This window comes from Moschus berezovskii, chromosome 25 (genome assembly GCF_049115385.1).
Source record: "Moschus berezovskii isolate FMDL1 chromosome 25, NW_MosBer_1.0, whole genome shotgun sequence".
Classification (NCBI taxonomy): Eukaryota; Metazoa; Chordata; class Mammalia; order Artiodactyla; family Moschidae; genus Moschus; species Moschus berezovskii.
Window position 1 is genome coordinate 21,157,243 of NC_142484.1, and position 16,106 is coordinate 21,173,348.

Genomic DNA, 16,106 nt, shown 5'->3' on the forward strand with positions numbered 1-16,106 from the left:
GCCACTGTCATGAGAAGCCCACACACAGAACAAGAGAGAAGTGTTTACTTGCCACAACTAGAGGAACCCTTATGCAACTCCAAAGACCCAGTGTAGGCAAAAATAAATAAACTAACTAATTTAAGAAAAAAAGAAGAAATATTATCAAGCCAGTATATGTGCATTGCAGAAAATCAGGAATACAAATAAGCAAAAGTAAAATAATCTTCTGGCTCCTTGGAGACAAGCAATAGTCATTACTATTGTTTTAGGTGTTTTTCAATGCTTCAGTGCATATATGCATCACTGATTCAATGGACATGAACTTGGACAAACTGGGAAATGATGAGGGACAGGGATGCCTGGCATGCTGAAGTCCATGGGTTTGCGAAGAGTTGGACATGACTTGGTGACTGAATATCAACAAAATGTGTTATCTAGGTGTCTCTGGTGGCTCAGATGATAAAGTATCTGCTTGCAATTCAGGAGACCCAGGGTTTCATCCCTGGGCTGGGAAGATCCCCTGGAGATGGGCATGGCAACTGACTCCAACATTCTTGCCTGGAGAATCCCATGGACAGAGGAGCCTGGTGGGCTACAGTCTACTGGGTCCCAAAGAGTCCAACATGACTGAGCATGTCATTTCACTTTCACATATGTATCTATATGTGTATAAGCATACATGTACTTTGAATAATTTTTGTAACCTGCTTTTTTAATGTATCACTTTATAATGCATTGTCTCATTACTATAATGACAGTAACTTCAGCACTAACTATTATTTTTTTCTAGGTGTAAAAATCCTTAATTATATTAATAGTATGAAGACAAGAAAATCTGAATTGTACTATAAAGTCTACATGTAAAATTACTGATGGTTAAATGGTTAACTTTATAATAATTGCTATCAGAGATAGCTAAAATTTTTTGAGTATTATTTCCATTCATTGTAAAAAAGAAAAAAATTCTTGCAGGGAGCAACAATAGATTAAAAATATCTTACAAATTCCCTTCTACTCAAATTCCACTTCTTAAAACTTATAAAACATAGAAAATCCACCTAGAATATACCACTGCCAGAAATCACAGGGTCGTACAGAGCAAAAAGTATTTACTTTGTGAGGTGCAGATGGGAAAATCCTAGATGGCATTGACTTAATTATTGATTCCCACAATCATCTAATAATATAAAATAGGAAAACATGAGCCCATATTTGATATCAGTCACTCCAATTCCTACCTCCACTTCTACCAGACCATCAGAGGCTCAGGATTGCTGCCCACACGAACACAGCACATGAAGAAAAACCACCCGGAGATGAGGGTAAACATAGGGTTGAAAATAGCCTGCATTAGACACAAGAGTTGATGAAAGAAATATTGTTCTCATAGAATTGTTTAAATTGTAATTAAATACCTCTGCTGAAGTATAGCTGTACACAGTCTCCTGGAAGTATTTGGAAATGCCTTGATTTTGACAGTTAGGAAATCAATATCAGGAGATGAGAGGACCATAGAGATTTACATCTAATCCTAAATTTACTTCAAGGGGTCAGCACCGTCATGAAAAAAGGGTCCATGAGGTTGGGAGATGTGTGGGAGTGTTTATATGTATATGAACAGAACTTCTCCTGGGAGGCAGTCACCTCAGAGACTGGGGCCCTTCGCAAAGGACAATTAGAGTTTTGATTTGTACTTGGGCTGTGAATTAGGTTCTTGGGTCCCAAGTGTGTTAATTTTCCTTTTATTGAGGAAGTCAACTTGTTGTTTGAGAAACCACAGTCTAATGCCTCCTTTCAAGTAATTTACCATCAATGAGTCCATCACCATCCACATCATCATCATTACAAGCAGCCCCACCAGCCCCACTACCCCCGCGGTTATCATGATCAAGACCATAGTCAGTCACTGTCATTATGGTTTTACACATCATTAGTTTTCACGATCAAGCATAGTCAACTATGATTAAAAGGCTTATTTGAAAGCATTTAAAAGATAGAGCTGACCATTTTAATAAAACTGTGTAATTTTACTAAAGGAACGTTAATTCATAAGGAGTGCTAAATTTGTCAGCTTGATGTTGAACCTCTAGATTGACTGTGTAGAATGGCAGGAGGTTGAGGGCATAAGAAGGTAGATTTATAAGAATTCTTCACTTGTATACTCTCATTCATAAGGAAAATATGCTGATAAGAATGTGCCCTTTTCAAGACTACATTCAGTAATATATTATCTGCGAAAATGCTGCTAGTGAAGATTTTTAAATTAAACTTCTTCTTTTGAGTTAATTGTGGATTCACATAGGGATACAAGAGATAATAGAGAGAGATCCTGCGTACCCTTGATCACTTTCCCCCAATGGAAACAATTTGAAAATTATAATACAATATCACACCCAGGATGTCCTTGGAATTTGCCAAGCAAGACTATTGATGTGGGTAGCCATTCCCTTCTTCAGGGGATTTTCCAGACCCAGGGATCGAGTCCTCATCTTCCACAATGCAGGAAGATTCTTTTCCCTCTGAGCCACTAGGGAAGCCCCACAAGTCGATTGATCTTCTTCAGATTACCACATTTTTATTTATACTCATTTGTGTGTATGTAAATTAACCTCAGAGCAATTTTATCACATGCACAGATTGTGTATCCATCACCACAGTTCATATAGAAACATTTACCTCACCTTCATTTTCTAATTTTCAAAATAATAATTTAGTTTCTTATTATCTACCAAAGAAAGCTAGTTATTTTTCTTTAGTATCTTTATATTCTTCCTAATTTAACCATATTTTATGTGTTTCAGTCCATTGCAATCATTGTCCTTATATAGCTCAACATTTTCTTGCCTGGAGGATTTCATGGGTAGGGAAGCCAGGCTACACTACATGGGTTGCAAAGAGCCAGACCTGACTGGGTGACGAACACTTTCACTATGTAACCACTAGAGATGTTAACACTCGAAAATGTGACAATATCGTTTTGTTGAGAATGGAGAGCAAGTGAACTTCTTATACAGTGCTAATGGAGAATAAAATTAAATAACCTCTTTGTAAGATTGTATGGTGGTTTCTTTTAAACTTGCCTATGGCCAAACAATTCTTAGATATTTATCTAAGGTAAATGAAGTCATAGGTTCACAAAGAGCTCTGTACACGAATGCTTATATATCCTTTATTCATAGTAACTCAAACTGGAAACGACCAACTGTCCTTCAACAGGTGGGAAACAATTTGTGTATCTATACAGGCAGTGGATTACTACTAATAAAAAATATATTATTGATACACACAACATTAAGAAAGACTTCAAAATCATTGTGCTGGGCAAAACATATCAGACAATGTAGGGTCCGTATTGCGTACTCTGATCAGGGAAAACTAATCAATTGTTATAGAAAGGAAGTTAGTGGCTGCATGAATTTAGGGATAGAGGGTGATTGCACACTTTGGACTTGTGACTTAGCCCCATTTCTTTTATTTGTGAAAGGTATATATATATGATCTCACATTCTGCTATTATTGATTCATTTTGAGTGTTAAGATGCAATTTTTTTTAAACAGACCAATTTTATTGTAGTATAATTGACATAATGTGTACAATATTATTAGTCTGAGACAAGTATACACCAGTGAGGGCTTCCCAGGTGGCTCTAGTGCTAAAGGACCTGTCTGCCAATGCAGGAGACATAAGACATGGTGTCTAACTGTTGCAAATTGTAATTGAAAGAAGGCACATAAAGCATTTAGAAGAGTTGTGTGGCTCACATTAGGTGGCCCCAAACATGGTAGTGGCTAGCATTATTATTACTGCGACTAAGAAATTCATATAAAGGGATCAGGAAGAAGTTCTTGGGCAGGAATAAGTAGGGAATAGTGGAAAAGAGGAGAAGAGAAGTCTAGGTGAGAAAGACTCTGGGCATCACTTCCTGGTCACTCTCAGATCCACCCCTCTCTGCCTTGTTCCTTCCAAGTGGAAAAAACTAGGAAGTGGGTTAAGAAATGTTTTCTACATAGAAGAAAGTTAAACAGTGAATGACTCTCAAACTCAGCTAAAGTTTAATTTATTGAAAGGTAGTTGATTTACTATATTTGTTTCAGATGGACAGCATTTTTATAGGTGACACCGTTTAAAGTAACTATATAATAATGACCATGCTTATTTATTTTATGCATAGTAGTTGTATGCTTAATCCCCTGGCTCTCTTCTCCCCCACCACCGCAAGTAATCACTCTTTCTTCTCTATCTGTGAGTCTGTGAAACTTAAAAGTATTATATTAAATTACAGTTTAGCTAGTAGAGTTTACCAAAGGACTTAGGATAGAGAAAAGTCTTCTGAAATAAACATAATTTGGGAGAATGGCATTGAAACATGTATATTATCATTTGTGAAATGAATCGCCAGTTCAGGGTTGATGCATGTTACAGGATGCTCGGGGCTGGTGTGCGGGGATGACCCAGAGGGAGGATAAGGGGAGGAGGGAGGTGAGAGGGGGGTTCAGGAAGGGGAACTCATGTCCACCCGGGGCAGACTCATGTCAGTGCATGGCAAAACCAACTAATATAATATTGTAAAATAATTAGCCTCCAATAAAAAAATAAAAAAAAAAATAAAAAAATAAAAGAAGTACGAGAAAAAACAAAACAAAACAAAACAAAACATAATACCAGCTGGTTTTAAATAGAGATGAGAGAAGAGAGAGGGCAAGGAGGAGGGAAAGAGGCAGGAGAAGTCACCCAGCCATGCAGAGAAGGGACTGTTTCCTTTCCCCAGTGGGCAAGGATTCAGAGGCCTTCCCTCTGGGATTCATAACAACTTATTCTTAAATCTGAGCATAAACGATGACATTTGCCTGAAAATAATTTTCCCCTCAGAGTTTTCTGGATGGCCACATTTACCTTCTTATTCCTCAAGCTGTAGATTGAGCGTTCAGTGAGGGGACCAGTGTGGTGTAAAACACGGAGGCCATGTTCTCCTGGGCCAGGGAACTGGCTGTGGAGGCTTTTAAGTACATGAAGGCAATAATTCCATAGAACATCCCCACGGCTGCAAAGTGGGAGCTGCAGGTGCTGAAGGCTTTGGGCCTTCCCTCTTTGGTGATGATTTGGAGGATACTGGACCGGCTGAAGGCATAGGGAAATAGGACTGTTAGGTTTAGGATTTTATTTTATCACGATTGTGCCCCTCCTACCGTTTCTTTGCAGCTTCTCCTTTGTCTCTGGTTGAGGGGTATCTTTTTTTGGAGAGTTCTAGTGTCTAAGAGTTGGACACGACTGAGCGACTGAACTGAACTGAACTGAATTGAGTGTCTTCCTGCCGATGGTTGTTGAACAACTAGTTGATTTTGGTGCTATGGCAGAAGAAGGTGAGTGGGACCTCGCAGTGTAAAATTGGCTTTGTGTCCCTCTCCCTCTTCTGGGGCTGGTAACTGCTGCGGGATGTTCTAATAGTTAAATGTGCTAAGTTGCTTCAGTTGTGTCAGGCTCTTTGTGATCTATGAACTGTGGCCCACCAGTTACCTGTCCATGGGACTCCCAACAATCCTGGAGTGGGTTGCCATTTCCTACTCCAGGGAATCTTCCCAATCCAGGGATCAAACCTGTGTCTCATGGGTCTCCCGCACTGGCAGATTGGTTCTTTCTCACTAGTTCTACGGTGGAAGCTAGAAGTTAAATAAGTCATCCAAAAGCATAACCCAGCAAGACACAGATCTGGGTTTCAACTCATGACTTCTGACCGCCAGTCTGTTTTGTTTTTATAAAACTATGTTGCTGTGTGTCTAGGAAAGGTCATCTTGTGCCTAGCACTTGTTACTATATAGCAAATTAATTTACTGAAAGTTTGGACAGAGAGGATCAATTTTATTGCCAATTTCAGATGCATTAAAGAAAAATGACTAAACCAGTAAATGTACATTGTAGAAAATCAGACATGTAAATAACAAAAATATAATTTCCCTTTCTTTTTCGTTGTAGACTAAAACCTTTCCTTTTAGATTTTTTACAATGTATGTATGTCTTTCCTGTGATAAGCCTGGGTTTATCTTTTCAAAAACATTTTACAACTTGCTTTTTAAATTGTAGTACTTTAAAATATATTATCACTTGATTCCCATAAAATAGTAGCTCTGGCGCTCACTTTCTTTTTCTTTTTGTAAGAGCCTTTAAATCCTTAGGATGGGGTGTGAAGAAAAGAAAATTTTTTTCAGTATGTCATTTCAAATATCTAATTCACAGTAAGAAAAGTTCCTTGAATTATTATTTTTATTGTTTGTTCTCTCCCATGCTTTGGTTTTCTCCTTTGTAGCTTCTGCTCAAGATATTAGATGTTCACTGCTGTTGGAAAATAACCAAACTATCTTTTTGTAAAATCTTTTGGCAGTTTCTTATGAACTTGTGTATGGCCAAACAATTCCACTGCTAGATATGTATCCAAGCTAAATGAAAAAATATGATCACAAAGAGTTCTTTACATGAATGCTTATCTCTGCTTTAATCATCATAGCCCAAACTGGAAATAACCAACTTTCCAGCAAGAGGTGAGGAAACAAATTTGTGGATATATTCAGGCAATGGATGACTAGTAACCAACAAAAAGTGTAGTTTTCACACACACAAAACTATGGGTATAAAAAATGGCTCTTCTCCGGAGATCCTGTGCACTAAACCCTCATCGGCCCTGGTCAGGAGTACCTGCCTGTCCCAGGGGCACAGGACAGGGAAAGTCGGGACACAGGGGAGCTCGGATTAATATTGGCAGGAACATGTCTCTCTGCTCCTCTCCCCCTCAAAGAGTGGTAGAGCAACAAGTCTCATCCTTGCTCTGAACATCAGGATCTCATAGAAGTAGGACATGCTGGTGGACAGTTCCAGGGCACGTCCACTCTTTGTCTTCTAGAAGATACTCAGCCTGTGCGAGAGCAGGCTCTCCAAAGAGCTCCCAAACTGGCTTGGGAGTTCTCTGGGCTGCTCTTGACTTGAGACATGCTTTGTAATCGTGTCTATTTCCTTGCGATCCCACAGACTGTTGTCCGTCAGGCTCCCCTGTCCCTAGGATTCTTCAGGCAAGAATACTGGAGTCGGTGGCCATTTCCTGATCCAGGGGCTCTTTCCAACCCAGGGATCAAACCCAGGTCTCCTGTATTGGCAGGTGGATTCTTTACCACTGAGCTGTCTGGGAATCCATTTCCCCTTGATACACCAACCAAAAGAGACTGGAGGGAAAAAAAGAACAAACAAGTTTAAATACATAAGTGTTTTGTAGAGGAAAGAGGGAGGGGCCATTTCCACTTCACCAGGAAGATGATTCAGGGGCCTGTGACTCCTCACAGGGAGTGAGATTGGTGCTCCCCACTGTGGAGTGCCCTCCTCCCCGGGAAAAGCTGTTAGAGTACAGAGCTGGGAATGGCTCTCTCCACATGCATTCTACCCTGGTTCTACTCAAGTAAAAAGCTAAAAATCACATATCCCAGTGTCCCCTATAGCTAGAGCCATGGATATGAATTAGTTCCCACTAATTTTTAAATGCATTTTTTTTGTGAGATTTGAAAGCTGGGAGTGAGGTGGTTTTTACTCTTTAGTGCATATTGGAATCACCAGGGGATCTATTACAACACAGATTACTGAACCCCACCCAGTAACTTTGTAGGTGTGGAGCAGGGATCCCAAATTTGCATCTCTAACAAGGTTCCAGGTGATGTTCGAACCCAAGGTTCAGCTGTTTACTGAGTTTTGAGTGGCTTTTATGAGAGGCTTCATTTGTAGTGGCAGTGGTCACAGTAGCATCAGGGAGTCACATCAATTCTGAAGTCACTTTGGGGGCATCCTCACACTTTCTTTAGTCATTAAATCAACTCTAACCAAGTCATTCACTGTATTTATTCCGTTTTGCTGCAGAAAAGTAGAGTTATTTGTGCTTCTCATTATACATCACTGATTGATAAAACAGAATACCAAAAAAATAGTTATACATGAGAAAATATTATAAATCCATTGCACTGTGTCAGGCTGCTGAGCCTGAAACACATATCCTTGATATTACAAAGCAAAGGTCGTAGGGGGAAATTTTGTCCTATTGCCACGGGATTTACTGAGCAGCGCTGGCCGTAGATCTCTGTGTTAATTAAGCAGAAAGCGATTTGGCAGCAATGTATAATCTGGATGACCAATCATCCTGGTTTGTCTAGGTTTGAGTGGTTTCCCCAGGTGGGGCTTCCAGTGTGAAACATGGTGAAGTGCCAGGAAACCTGGTGAGCTGGTCACTCTGTTTCCTTACTTATTCTGACGAAGTTGCCTGTAAACATGGGGAGACTAGGGCAGATGATAAACGGTGAATTTCTGAGGAACTGATTTTAGGAGGCAATTTGAAATTGGAAGAGCACAATTTGGGCAGGTGTGATTGACTGTTCAAAGGAGGCGCCAGGTTAAAACAAAGGGGACATTTGAGAGACAATAGTGTGGGCCCAATGTCCCTTAGACTTGGGCCTGATTCCCAGTGTCTTTGTTCACCAGATGTGTGACCTTCAGCAAGTTACTAAACCGCATTTCCAGAGTGAAATGGGGAAAATAGTACCTAACTGTTGTGAGGTGTATTGAAATAACACATATAAAGTGTTAGAAGAGTTTCAGGGCTCAGGTAAACGTTGAAAAACATGTTAGTGGCTGGTGTCATTATTATTGTTACTCTGTTACATAAAGGGATCAAGTAGGAGTCCTTACATAGAGATCGTTAGAGAGGAGTGAAGGAGAGAAGAGGAAGATGTCCAGATGAGGAGGGTTCTGGACATCACTGCTGGAGACTTTCATTCCACCTCTCTCTGCCTTGTGTACCACCAAGTGCAAAATGTAGATTGTAAATTAAGTTACATTTTCTGCATAAAAATTAATCAAAAGGTGCATTCCAAACTCACTGTTGAAAGTTTAATGTTTTATTGAGGTGTAATTGATATACAATATTATACTTGTTTCGGATATAGAACATACTTATTCAATATTATTTATAGTATAATCCATTTACAGTTAGAGAACTGTAACTTCAATCACAGTAAAAGAAGTGACTCATTGGAAAAGACTCTGATGCTGGGAAAGATTGAAGACAGGAGGAGAAGGGGATGACAGCGGATAAGATGGTTGGATGTAATTAAAGACACGATGGACATGAGTTTGAGCAAGGGGTTGGTGATAGACAGGGAAGCCTGGCATGTGACCATGGGGTCACAAAGACTTAGACACAATTGAGTGAGTGAACTGAACTTATAGTTAAGGAGACATAAGAGATGTATGTTTTATCCCTGCATCAGAAAGATCATCTAGGGGAGGAAATGGCAACCCACTCCAATATTCTTGCCTGCCAAACCCCATGGAGAGAGGAACCTGGAGGGCTACAGTCCATATGGTTACAAGGAGTTGGTGATGACTGGAGTGACTTAGCATGCAGAGTTACTATGAAATAATGGGTATATTTCCCTGTGTTGTACATTACATCCATGTTGCCTATTCATTTTACAGAGAATAGTCTGTGTATCTCAATCCCCTACTCTTATCTTGCCCATCCCTGCTTTCCTCTACTCAATGGTAAACACTACTTTCTCTATGTGTGAGTCTGTGAATGTTTAAAACTTCGTTAAAATCCAGTTAAGATAGTGGGATTTAATTAAGGGAATCAGGATATAGAATATGCTTCCCAAATGAGGGAAAAGATGAAGAAATCAGAGGAGAGGGTGGTTGGGAAGGAAGAGGGAAGGAGGCAGGTGCAATCTTCCAGCCATTCAGAGAAGGGACTACTTTCCATCTTGGGTGTTCAAGCATTCTTAGGGCTCCCCTCTGGGATTCATAACAACTTACTTTTAAAACTAAAAAAGAGTAATAACATTTGGCTTAAAACATTTTTCTTCTCAGGGTTTTCTGCATGGCAGCTTTTACGTCCTTATTTCTCAAACTGTAGATCAGGGGGTTCAGCATGGGGATCACTGCAGTGTAGAACACAGAGGCCACATTCTCCTGGGCCAGGGAACTGGCTGTGGAGGGTTTCAGGTATATGAAGGCGGTCGTTCCATAGAACATCCCCATGGCTGCAAAATGGGAGCCGCAGGTGCTGAAAGCTTTGGACCTTCCCTCTGTGGTTCTGATGCGGAAGATACTGGACAGGATGAAGGCATAGGAAACAAGGATTGTTAAGCTGGTGACTATGATGTCAAATCCAGCCAAAAAGAATACTATCATGTCAATATGATAGGTGCTAAAGCAGGAGAGCTTCATAAGGGCAAGTATGTCACAGTAATAATGACTGATGAGTGTCTCACAATAGGACAGTTTTGACAAGATGCTAGTCTCTATGGTTGAGCCAATGAGTGACAAGGCATAGACCCCAGCCAATAGCAGGAAGCAGGCTCGATGAGACATGATGATGTTGTAAAACAGAGGTCTGCAGATGGCAACGTAGCGGTCATAGGCCATCACTGTCAGTGTGTAACTCTCAGTAACGACAAATAGAAAGAACAAGTAGAGCTGGGCCATGCACCCTGCATAGGAGATGGTGTTCTTCTCTGACACAAAGTTCACCAGCATCTTAGGGGTAATGATAGAGGAGTAGCAGAGATCCACAAAGGACAGGTTGCTGAGGAAATAGTACATGGGAGTGTGAAGCTGAGCATTCAGACAAATCAGTGTTATCAGGCCCAGGTTCCCTACCATGGTGACAGAGTAGATCCCAAGGAAGAGGAAGAAGAGGGGGAGCTGGAGCTCTGGCCGATTTGTTAAACCTCCGAGGATGAACTCTGTCACTGTGGAGTGATTTTCTGCAGCCATTCTTCTCTAGTTGGGGGCCCTGTGGGATATGATAGAACTGCATGAAAGGCTGAATCTTGCACTGATTAGTGAAACTAGTGTGAGTTCTGGGTCCAGCTGAACCATCTTGGTATCCTTCGTGATGAACGTTCCCTCATCCTGGTGTTTATTTTGAGAGGAAGAGCAGACCTTGAGTATTTCAAAGATTAGCAAAAAGTGGTCAAGGTCTGGACCTTCTATCACTCTTGATTCTCAAATAGTCTAGAGCAGGTGATTTTAAAGTCTATCCCTGGACCTGCATCATTGGCATCACTTGAAGACATTAAAGATGCAGATTCTCAGGTCTCACCCCAGACCTACCAAGTCAGGAACTCTGAGATGGGGCCCAGTGATCTGTGTATCATACTGTCTCCAGGTGAGGCTGATATAGGCTCAAGTCTGACAACCTCTATCCTGTAGGCAATACACAGTATAATTCATATCTTGTTGTTTGAGATGTAATTTGCTTCAGAAATGAAATTCCCCTGTTGCCTGTGCAAGTCCTAAATAGTCATTGAATGTGAACATATGAATACTTACCTCAAACTGATGCAGTGTCAGGGTGATACATGGTAATGACAACAGTACTATTGAGTTACAATCCATTTCTGTGTCTGAACAATGAAAAAAATAGTAATACCAATTCTAAAGGTGGTTATAAAAATAATACAGGATCATGCATATTTTCAAATTCTTTTCAAAATATCATTTCCTATAAAAATGTGAGTTGTCTAGGTGTCTGGAATTTTTTTAGTTTTTTTTTTAACTGTACTCAGATCCTAAGACAGTGCTTCTCCACATTGGCTGTGTATTATTATCACCTGGAGCATTTAAAAAGGACTGATGGCTGCATTCCACCCAGAGAGTTTCCTCTGTGGTGAAGCCTGGGCCCTGGTACATAGGATACTCCAGAGTAAGTGCTCAATAGCTACTTTTTGTCCTTGCTTTTACTTTTAGATCATAATATCAAAGTATTAGCTCCCTAATGACAAAGTACTGAAATTATAGACATGTCCTAAGAAGTATGGATTGTCATTGCTGGATATGATACCTATAGGTAATCCCTTATCTGACATGCATTTTTATTTTTTTTTATTTTTATTTTTTTTTATTTCTAAAAAAGAATTTTATTAAAAAAGCACAAATGCAAAGAAATGAACAGAGGAAAATTTATGCGTCGAACCTGGACTGGTCACTTATGATAATATACATGCTACAATTCCATTCTCTCCAATCATTCCACCTTCACCCTCTCCCACAGAGTCCCAAAGACTGTTCTAAATGCCTATGTCTCTTTTGCAGTCTCTTATACAGGGTTCAGGTTACCATTTTTCTAAATTCCATATATATGCGTTAATATACGGTATTGATGTTCTTCTTTCTGGCTTACTTCACTCTGTATAATTGGCTCCAGTTTCATCCACCTCATTAAAACTGATTCAAATGCATTCTTTTTGATGGCTGAGAAATACTCCATTGTGTATATGTACCAAAGCTTTCTTATCCATTCGTCTGCAGATGGACATCTAGGTTGCTTCCATACACTGTTTATAATAGCCAGGGCATTTTTAAAGCTAAAACACAAATTTGCACTATTCTAATTGCTCAGTTATATAGTTACTACCTTTCATATAACGCTCTTCGAAGATCACTTTCATTAACTCCTCCGCACAGTTTTGTGTGTGAGGAGAAATGTGGTGGCTCAGAGGGTAAAGCGTCTGCCTGCCATGCAGGAGACCCAGGTTCGATCCCTGGGTCGGGAAGATGCCCTGGAGAAGGGAATGGCAACCCATTCCAGTACTCTTGCCTGGAAAATCCCATGGATGGAGAAGCCTGGTAGGCTATAGTCCCTGAGGTCACAAAGAGTCGGACACGACTGAGCGACTTCTCTTTCTTTTTTTTCCCATGTTCCTATTGAGAAAATTGAAGTGCCAGACAGGAAGTAACTTTCCTGAGGCTTCCTAATTATCAAGGACTGAAACCGCTTACTTCTGATCATGAGCTCTTCCTTTGTCCCAAGTATGTAGACTTCCAAATCTGCACACCTACAGCTCTAAGCAGTGTTGTGGCTGAACATACTTTATACTTGACATCTTAGCTTTTGTATAGCATGCAAAAAGGATGAATGCTATATTATTTTCCAATTCTCTAGGAAATTGAAGCTCTAGAAGTTGTTAGTTCTGAGGCTGCTGGGTTTGTAATTCTTATTTCTTCTGTCTGCCCTCTGGTGAAAGAGGGTAAGAGGTTTGTACAGGCTTCCTGATGGGAGGGTCTGGCTGTGGGCGAATACTGGATCTTGCTCTGGTGGGCAAGGCCATGCTCAGTAAAACTTTTATCCTATTGTCTGCTGATGGGTGGGGATGTGCTCCCTCTGGTTGTTTGGCCTGAGCTGACCCAGTTCTGGAGTCTGCAGGCTGGTAGGGCTATTGATGACCTCCAAGAGGACTTACACCTAGACTGTGTCCTAGGACTGCTGCACCAGTACCCACGTCCCTGTGGTGTGCCACTGCTGACCCTCACCTCTGCAGGGGGCACTCAAACACTCGCAAGTAGGTCGGGCTCAGTCTCAAGTGGGGTCAGTGTTCCTTTCCCCTGGGTCCAGGTGCGCAAAAGGTTTTGTTTGTGCCCTCCAAGAATGGAGTCTCTGTTTCTTCAGTCCTGTGGAAATTCTGTAATCAAATCCCACTGGTCTTCAAAATCAGATTCCCTGGGGATTCCCAGTCCCTTGGCCAGATCCCCAGGCTGGGGAGCCTGATTTGGGGCCTAGAACCTTCACACAGTGCGACAACTTCTTTAGTGTTATTGTTCTCCAGTTTGTGGTGCCTTACCCAGCAGGTTTAGAATTTAATTCTTTTTTTATTGGAGGCTAATTATTTTACAATATTATATTGGTTGGTTTTGCCATACATTGACATGAATCCGCCATAGAATTTGATTTTTGTCACAACTGTGTCCCTCCTACCGTTTCTTTGAAGCTTCCTCTTTGTCTCTGGATGCGGGATATCTTTTTATGGAGGGTTTCAGTGTCTTCCTGCCAATGGTTGTTGAACAACTAGTTGATTTTGGTGCTCTGGCAGGAGAAGATGAGCGGGACCTCGCAGTGTGCAGCTGGTTTTGTGTGCCTTTCTCTCCTCTGGGGCTGCCTGGGCTTTTACGGGAAGTTCTAATAGTTAAGTATGGTAAAATGCTCCAGTTGAGTCTGACTCTTTGTGATCTTGTGGGCTGACCACCAGTCTGTTTTGTTTTCATAAAACTATGTTGTTCTTGTGTGTAGTAAAGGTCATCTTGTGCCTAGCACTTGTTATTATTTAGTAAACTTAATTTATTTATTGAATGTTTGGACATAGAGGGTCAATTTTATTGCCAATTTCAGATGCATTAAAGAAAAATGACCAAACTAGTAAATGTGCATTGTAGAAAATCAGACCTATAAATAACAAAAATATAATCTCCCTTTCTTTTTCCTTGGAGATTAAAAACTTTCCTTTCAGATTTTTTTCAATGCATATATCTTTCCTTTGATAAGCATAAATTTATCTTTTAAAATGCATTTTACAAACTGCTTTTTAAACTGTAGTACTTTAAAATACATTGTCATTTGATTCCTATAAAATAGTAGCTCTGGCACTCACTTTATTTCTTTTTCTTTGTGTGCTGCTGCTGCTGCTGAGTCACTTCAGTCGCGTCCAACTCTGTGTGACCCCTTAGACGGAAGCCCACCAGGCTCCCCCGTCCCTGGGATTCTCCAGGCAAGAACACTGGAGTGGGTTGCCATTTCCTTCTCCAATGTGTGAAAGTGAAAAGTGAAAGTGAAGTCGCTCAGTCGTGTCCGACCTTTAGCGATCCCACAGACTGCAGCCCACCAGGCTCCTCCATCCATGGGATTTTCTAGGCAACAGTACTGGAGTGGCTTGCCATTTTCTTTGTGTAAGAGCCTTTAAATCCTTAGGATGGGGTGTGAAGACAAGAAAATCTGCATTGCGTTGTGATTTTTACATAAATTATTGATCCTTAAATTATTAATTTCATAATAAATATTCTCAGAGGTAACTAAGATTTTTGATTATTATTTACATTAAATGAGAAAAGAAATATTTCTTGTAGGTAGAAACACTATATTAAAACCATCTTGCATAGCCCTTTTACTCAATTTCCACCTCTTGAAACAATTAGAAACATGGAAAATCCACCTAGGGTTTATCATTAGCAGAAGTCAAAGTGCTTTACAGGTCAGCACAGTGGGATCACCGCTGACTTAGTGCAGATAGGAAAACCTAGACAGTACTGATTTACTTAATTTTTCCCATAGTTATCTAGCATCATAAAATAGGAAAACATGACCCTATACTTGTTATTAGTCATTGCAATTATTACTCCAGTTCTAGCAGACCATCAGAGGCTTAGGATTGCTGCCCATAAGAATGTAGGACACAAGAAATAACCCTTACCTTAGAGATGAAGGTAAATACGATTGCAAATAGCTTGTATTAGAAACAAGAGCTCATGAAAGAAATGTTTTTCTCATACAGTTGCTTTAAATTGTAATCAAATACCTGTGCTGATGAAAAATGGAACACGCTCTCCTGGAAATTTTAGGATATGCCTCGGTTTCAACAGTCAGGAAATAAGTCATAGGAAATGAGATCACACAGGCTTATGTAATGAAATATGGTCACTGAGATGGGGCGACCTGGAGGTCTGTTTAAATATGTGGGTATATGGATTAGAGATTCTCCTGGGATGGAGTCACTTCAGAGACCGGAGTCCTTAGAAAAGGAGCAATTAGGATCCTGGTTTTTGTGTTTTTGTGTCCCAAGTGTGTTAATTTTCCTTTTACTGGGGAAGTCAACTTGCTGCTTGAGAAACTATAATCGAATGCATCCTTTCAAATATTTTACACCCACCCAACAAATCCATCATCATCATCATTAACACAATTAACATCATCATCATTAACATCAACATCACCACTTCCACCAGCATCACCACAAACACCCACAACCAACTTGGTCATTACCATCGACACCATCATCAGTCACTGCCACTATTACACTTTTTACTCATCATCACTTATTCACTATTAGGCTCATCAGCTAGGCTTTAAGTGTTTATTTTAAAGTGTCTTTAAAACAGATGCAACTATTTTAATTAAAAAACTGTATAATTTCAGTAAAGAAAAGCCAGTTTATAAGGAACGCTGAAATTTTCACTTTGCTCCTGCATCTTTAGATGAGTAGTGTTAGAATTGCAGGAGGTTGAGGGGCATAAGAAGGTAGGCTTTTAAGAACGCTGCATGAGCATTTTG

General features: G+C 40.3%; 1 protein-coding gene across 1 annotated transcript; it reads right to left on the bottom strand.

Annotated features, from left to right (window-relative positions):
* Nucleotides 1–9,853: 9,853 nt before the first annotated feature.
* LOC129548977 (olfactory receptor 8A1-like) lies at nucleotides 9,854–10,792 on the bottom strand. Its single transcript, XM_055415974.2, has one exon. The coding sequence runs from the start codon at nucleotides 10,781–10,783 to the stop codon at nucleotides 9,854–9,856; it is 930 nt and encodes a 309-aa protein (XP_055271949.2). The 5' UTR covers nucleotides 10,784–10,792.
* Nucleotides 10,793–16,106: the final 5,314 nt, after the last annotated feature.